This window comes from Pagrus pagrus, assembly GCF_965226575.1.
Source record: "Pagrus pagrus genome assembly, chromosome: 16".
Classification (NCBI taxonomy): domain Eukaryota; kingdom Metazoa; phylum Chordata; class Actinopteri; order Spariformes; family Sparidae; genus Pagrus; species Pagrus pagrus.
In genome coordinates this window covers 6111171-6118081 of record NC_140200.1, presented here as the reverse complement: position 1 = coordinate 6118081, position 6911 = coordinate 6111171, and the positions used below count along the sequence as shown (strand labels likewise).

General features: G+C 42.7%; 1 protein-coding gene across 1 annotated transcript; it reads right to left on the bottom strand.

Moving 5' to 3' along the window:
• Positions 1-450: 450 nt before the first annotated feature.
• LOC311271546 (heat shock protein HSP 90-alpha) lies at positions 451-6875 on the bottom strand. Its single transcript, XM_084377281.1, has 11 exons — positions 6753-6875; positions 4633-4782; positions 4067-4433; positions 3829-3962; positions 3412-3741; positions 3120-3285; positions 2818-3008; positions 1829-1976; positions 1443-1711; positions 1025-1358; positions 451-911 (listed from the first exon to the last, which is right to left on the bottom strand). The coding sequence occupies exons 2-11, from the start codon at positions 4780-4782 to the stop codon at positions 799-801; spliced, it is 2202 nt and encodes a 733-aa protein (XP_084233407.1). The 5' UTR covers positions 6753-6875; the 3' UTR covers positions 451-798.
• Positions 6876-6911: the final 36 nt, after the last annotated feature.

The following is a 6911-nucleotide window of genomic DNA, read 5'->3' as shown; positions in this document are numbered from 1 at the left end:
TTTGTTTCTACTACGCCAAGCTTCTGTAATTTTGACACCTCTTCCTGCCTGTTGCTCATCTTTTTATCCCGATGGCATCTCCTTCTTGCAAGCAATTTGAATTTTCTGCCATTGCATTGTCATTTTTATACTACCCCTTCACAGACTATTGTCAGTCCTGTTAGAATGATCTAGTGGGTGACACTTTTTTTGCAAGATTCCTTAGGATTACAATGAAACAGACACTTGTCTGCATGGATACAGCATGAAATATGTGTCTTGTGGCAAACAATTTGTCACTTCTGAGCTCCCTGGTCAATAAAACATGCAAATGCTCTATTTCACTTACTGTAGAGCTCCATTTAACTGAGTTTATATACCTTTATCATGACAGTTTAGTTAGTAATCAACAGTTTATTATTATTTATAATTTGCAAGGATATAACTTCATCAGTAAGGATGAACAAAGTGTGACTTGTTAACATGGTAAATCTTTATTTATGGGTCGCATCCTGTTTCAAGTAACAGTATCAATTTTGACATATTTACAGTTAAAGTACACTCAAAGAACATTGGAATGTCAAAAAATACAAAAACAAATACATTAATTCATAAAACTCAAAATACAAAAAGTGACGAGTTCAAAAATAAATGTCTAAAAGGAATGAATCTGAACTGCATATGAGCCGATTGTATGGGGAAATAAAGTGAATTTGGTCAAAAGGGGTTGGGGGGGACACTCCAGGCTGATTTTCAACAGTAAACTTTAAACTTTATTACACTACTTCTGAACGCTAGCTAGCAGCAACAGAAAGCGGCCTAGTCCACTTCCTCCATTCTGGATGTGTCGTCATCGTCCCCTTCAAGAGGGGGCATGTCCTCAGTGGGAGCAGAGGTGACGTCCTCTGGTGTCATATCATCTTCATCGATACCTAAAAGAGGAAGGAAGTAGATTATGAGTCAGTGGAGCCAGATCATTATATAATCATTTCATTAACACAATAAATGAATGTCACAAAAGCTTTACATAAACACAGATACTCACCAAGACCCAGCTTGATCATTCTGTAGATGCGATTGGAGTGTGTCTGAGGGTCATCCAGAGTAAATCCTGAAGAGAGCAGGGCAGTCTCAAAGAGCAGGATGACCAGATCCTTCACAGACTTGTCGTTCTTATCGGCCTCGGCCTTTTGCCTCAGTGTCTCCACGATGGGGTGGTCTGGGTTGATTTCCAGGTGTTTTTTAGCAGCCATGTAGCCCATGGTGGAGTTGTCCCTCAGAGCCTGGGCCTTCATGATCCTCTCCATGTTGGCCGTCCAGCCGTAAGTGCTGGTGACGATGCAGCAGGGGGAAGAGACCAGGCGGTTGGAGACTGTGACCTGTGGGGGTAAACAACACTTAATACCATTTTCACTCATACACCTCAGAATTATTTTATTGCTCTAATTTATTCATCTTCTCACCTTTTCCACCTTCTTTTCCAAGATGTCCTTCATGATCTTGCACAGGTTCTCGAACTGAGCCTTCTTCTCCTCCTGCTTCTTCTTCTCTTCATCATCTTCAGGCAGCTCCAGGCCTTCTTTGGTCACTGAAACCAGGTTCTTGCCCTCGAACTCCTTCAGCTGCTGGACGCAGTATTCATCGATGGGCTCGATCATGTAAATGACCTCAAGGCCGGCTTTGCGAAGGCGCTCCACGAAGGCAGAGTTAGCCACCTGGTCTTTGGTCTCACCTACATTACAGACATGGTAATGTTGTCACACGTCTATATAATATCACATTAATTAATTAATTGAGTTCACTTTAAAATGCTTTTTAATTTACTCTAACAGATGAAGAGCATCCTCACCGGTGATGTAGTAGATGTGTTTCTGGCTGTCCTTCATACGTGTGACGTAGTCCTTCAGGGAAACCATCTCATCTCCAGAAGCGGAGGTGTAGTAGCGCAGCAGCTCAGACAGCTTCTTTCTGTTTTGGGCATCCTCGTGGATGCCAAGCTGAAAGACAAACAAAACTGAAAGTCAGTAAAATGCACATGAAAAAAGTTGCATCAGTAGGCACCATTTTAGTTTAAATCTAGTTCTGGCAAAAATGACATTATTTTTATATTAACTAGACCATTTTTAATGTGTAAATACACTGATATTAGTCTATAAATATGGCAGAATCAATTGGCTGCCCGCAGACCATGTTTAGCCCAGAAGCAAACCTCAAAGTGGCCCCAAAATGTAATGAATGACAAAATATGGAAACTATGTGTATGTATGTCTCACACACATCTGCTGGTGTGATGAGAGTGGTACTGGTTACTGTCATTGTCGCTCGTGAACAGTTTTGTGCATTGATTGCTCTTTATTATTCTGTTTGTGCAGTTTTTTTGGGTGTGCCTGGGTCAGATGTGTGACCAAAAACATTATCTTATTTCTAAAGTGACACAATAACAGTGAGATTTTTCACTGATTGCGTTTCTTAAAAAAAAAGGTTGCTGAAAATATCTGGCATATCTACATGTTCGTGATTTAACATATGGCCCAGTTGAATTTGAAACTGTTAACCCTGCCATGAGGTGTAGATTGATAAGTGGAGTGCCTCCATTTAAACAGAAGATGGCAGTAATGAGCTCCAAACAAATGACTCAAAGCAGCTTTACATTGGGACAATATGGCCACAGGATCAGACAGATGGCTACTGTGTAAAAGGTCAGAGGATCTAATAGTCATCAACTAAAATTCCTTGTGAAGCTTTGCACTCTGACCAAAAGTAAGCTCCATGCTGCGAACACAGGACGGACAACGTTTTAACAGTGTTTCAAACCAGGTGCAAGATGAAGACACTAACCTTGATGTTCTTGGAGAACTGCTCGTAGCACTTTTTGTAGTTGTCCTTGTCCTCGGCGAGTTCAGTGAAGAGCTCCAGGCACTTCTTGACCAGGTTCTTGCGGATGACCTTCAGGATCTTGCTCTGCTGCAGCATCTCTCTGGAGATGTTCAGGGGCAGATCCTCAGAGTCCACCACACCCTTGATGAAATCTGACAGGAAAGATAAAGACACCCTGGTTAGCAACATATTTAAATTCTGGAAATGATATGTTATGAATAAATTGTATAAGCTAGTAATCCAACTATTGGGCATATACTCACTGAGGTACTCGGGGATGAGCTCATCGCAGTTGTCCATGATGAAGACCCTGCGGACGTACAGCTTGATGTTGTTCTTCTTCTTCTTGTTCTCGAAGAGGTCGAAGGGAGCGCGACGAGGCACAAAGAGCAGGGCGCGAAATTCCAGCTGACCCTCCACTGAAAAGTGCTGTGAGGAAAAACAGAGTTTTGTAGGTCAGATATCAGGTCTCTTTTCAAATCTGATTATATTACTTGTACTATATAAACCAACTTGGACTTCTTTCAAGTGAATGAAAATCATGATGAGACCTACCTTGACAGCCAGGTGGTCCTCCCAGTCATTGGTAAGACTCTTGTAGAACTCTCCATACTCCTCATTAGTGATGTCGTCAGGATTGCGGGTCCACAGGGGTTTGGTCTTGTTCAGCTCTTCCTGGTCAATGTACTTCTCCTTGATCTTCTTCTTCTTCTTCTTTTTTTCACAAGACTTGTCGTGGTCGTGGTCGTGCTCCTCGTCGGACCCGACGTCCTCAATCTCGGGCTTGTCCTCGTCCTTGTCCTCCTCTTCATCCTTGTCTTTCTCCTTCTCCTCCTCCTCCTCTGCCTCGTCGTCACTCACCTCCTTGTCACGCTCTTTCTCCACCTGTATGAAAAGAAAAGAACTCAAATCACTGGTCATCATTTTTTGATTTTTTTTGCAGTTTATTAGACACTTTAAATGAATACTTACAAAGAGTGTGATTGGATAGCCGATGAACTGTGAGTGCTTTTTCACGATTTCTTTGACTCGTCGTTCCTCGAGGTATTCTGACTGGTCTTCTTTCAAGTGCAGGATCACCCTGGTGCCACGCCCCATGGGCTCAGCTATATAGAGAAAATATGTGTCAGTGCAAGTCAAGGATAACGCTGGTATCAATTACCAATAAAACAATATGATAAATTAGCAACAAAGCTTTTAGATTACTTACAGGTGTCCACTTTAACTGTGAAGGAGCCTCCAGCAGATGATTCCCAGGCGTACTGTTCGTCATCGTTGTGCTTAGTAATCACCGTCACCTTCTCAGCCACGAGGTAGGCAGAGTAGAAACCCACACCAAACTGACCAATCATGGAGATGTCGGCTCCGGCCTGCAGAGCCTCCATGAAAGCCTTGGTGCCAGACTTGGCAATTGTGCCAAGGTTGTTGATCAGGTCAGCCTTGGTCATGCCGATACCTGTGTCAATCAGGGTCAGGGTGCGCTCCTCTTTGTTGGGAATGAGTTCGATTTTGAGGTCTTTGCCAGTGTCTAGCTTGGTGGGGTCAGTGAGGCTTTCATAGCGGATTTTGTCCAGGGCCTGGAGGAAAAAAAGAGTCCATTAATGGAAAGTTTTTTCAGTACGTGTCATTTTCCAATTCCTTGATTATCAGCATATAACTCTGTATCACAGCCACTTCATATGACAACACCTCCCCTCTAAAACAAACTCAATTAACATCTTTAACAGAACATGAGATTAAGGAATTAGCCTCAGACTAATACTATGACAAACTTACGTCTGAGGAGTTGGAGATAAGCTCCCGGAGGAAGATCTCTTTGTTGGAGTAGAAAGTGTTGATGATCAGGGACATCAGCTGAGCGATCTCAGCCTGGAATGCAAAGGTCTCGGCCTCCTCCTCCATCGGTTGGTCGTGCGATTCAGGCATCTTAAGGAAAGCACTTTACGTTATTTTTCATCGAACCTTATTCTGGACTCAGGACATGCACACTGTATATCATGGACTACAAATGCAAACACAAACTAAATGGTGCTGGCCTATCAGCTGGCACTATGTGTCTCACCAAAGCACCATGCACAAATGCCTACACAATTATATGAATTAGATTAGAGAGCACATAACGTTGGACGCTTTTGTAGCACTTACATCTGCCCCAATTATTGTATTCCTTTTATCTATTGTTTTGCAGTTAAACAGGCGTGCTATGGACCTGTGTCACGTTCATTGTTCTGTGGATCGGCTGCAGCACAGTGAGTCACTAGGCTGTCACATCGGCAACAACCACTGCCACTCATCCTCGGGTGAGGGCTGGGTGATATGGCCTTGAAATAATATTGCCATAATTTGACCAAATACCTTGATATTGATATCGTATTTTATTTTTGAGATTGTGGATATAATGTGGGTAAAGGAAAGTATTAGAACAAGTAGAACAGGTAAGTTCAGGAAATGATATCACTTTTAAAAAAACATTTGTCATATCACGATTTATCCAAAAACACAATACATATTCTCATATCACAATAATGATATAGTACTGATTTCCCAGCCCTACCCTCTGGTAAAATGCAAGTACCTTAAGTTACACCTTACAAGATATCAGAATCAAATCAATACCACCACAAATTACCGGTGTGTTAAGAGTTTAATCAAAACCTCTGACAAAATCTTATTCATCAACTGTCAGTGCCATTATCAAAATGCAATCAATTGTCTCTGTCATTTGAAATCGCTGAGGTCTGCATCAGTAATGAAAGCTTATGTGTGAGCCCGTATCACTTGTGCAGGCAGGTGGCGTGACAGACGGCCCAGCTCTGCCCACTGCTCCACCTTCCTGTAATCCATTTTGCCTGCTTATGCCTTTATGCAGGCTGAACAACACAAGTTTTATTTCATATTAAAAGTATATGTGGAGAGTGTGAAAAGTGAATTGTAGCCCACTCAGCTGATTTAATCTGAAGATTCTTAGGTTGCACTTTTGATGAATTTCTGCATTTCAAAACACACAAATATCGTCACAGGGCGATTACAGTCACTGTCACCTTGTCCTGCTGCAACTGCCATGATCAGTTATTGGTTGATCAGACAGGAGCACATGGCCAGAGCTGCATATCAGCACCAGGACTAATGACTCCACCTGCCGGTTTCCCAGGCGCAATGCACGTTTCTAGAAGGTACCAAGAGGCGAGCAGAACTCTCTGGTAGTTTCCATAGGAATCGAAAGCTCCTCCTCTTGACCATCATCTTGGGGAGATGTTTTGTGAATGATGCCCCCCCTGTACTTCACCGATCCTCACGCTGAATCGCTGTGACAGCTGCGGACTGGAAAATCTGAGAATAAGCTCCCCTGCTCGGGAAATCTGATTTGGCTTCATTAAATTGCGCGCCTGCTTAAAGATAATTCCTGCCTGACAAGTGCACCTCGAACGCACCATGTGGCCGCTCGTCTCCCAGCTCGGAGCGATGCACCGGCAGCTAATGTGGATGAAGCCGGTTAGTTGCCAAGATCGTGCCAAAAAAAAAAAAAAAAAGTTTTGACACAAGCAAACAAGGCCGACATGCCAGAGGAATCACTTTGCCACAAACATTAAATGTAAAAACTGTGGAAAAATCCTCAATCCTCATGCTGTCATGAGCTGATTATAACACGATGTACATTTACAAGACTCGGATATTTTCCACTCAAGTCATCCCAATTTACATTCAGGAATATCAGAATATTTTATAATCGCTGTCATAATAAAATAATATAAAATATCTGCTGAACGGCTCAGCTTTAGTGAGCTATGCAACTACAAAGCTAATATAATCAATAAATGTTAGTGTGTACATGCCATTCTAGCAGTTGTCATCTCTGTCGTGCGTTTTATTCTATAATATATATTTAATTTCTTTACCTTGGTCCTCAGTGACTCGATACCCCCGTTAAGAAATGTATGACCGTGGGCTCGCTCGCAGACTGTCCGGGTACAGCGCTGTCTGGTGCGGACTGGGCTGCTTTAGTACCGTCACTGACCGTTCGAGAAATCCTGACTTGAGCTTCCAGAACCGTCTGG

What these genes read in the sequence shown, in the direction of transcription:
- LOC311271546 (XM_084377281.1), bottom strand. Translation starts at nt 4,782, where the DNA reads ATGCCTGAATCGCACGACCAACCGATGGAGGAGGAGGCCGAGACCTTT. An exon ending in AGGACCACCTGGCTGTCAAG is followed by an intron (nt 3,286 to 3,411) that starts GTAGGTCTCATC and finishes TTTTCCTCACAG; the next exon opens with CACTTTTCAGTGGAGGGTCA. An exon ending in TGGAAAAGAAGGTGGAAAAG is followed by an intron (nt 1,359 to 1,442) that starts GTGAGAAGATGA and finishes TTACCCCCACAG; the next exon opens with GTCACAGTCTCCAACCGCCT.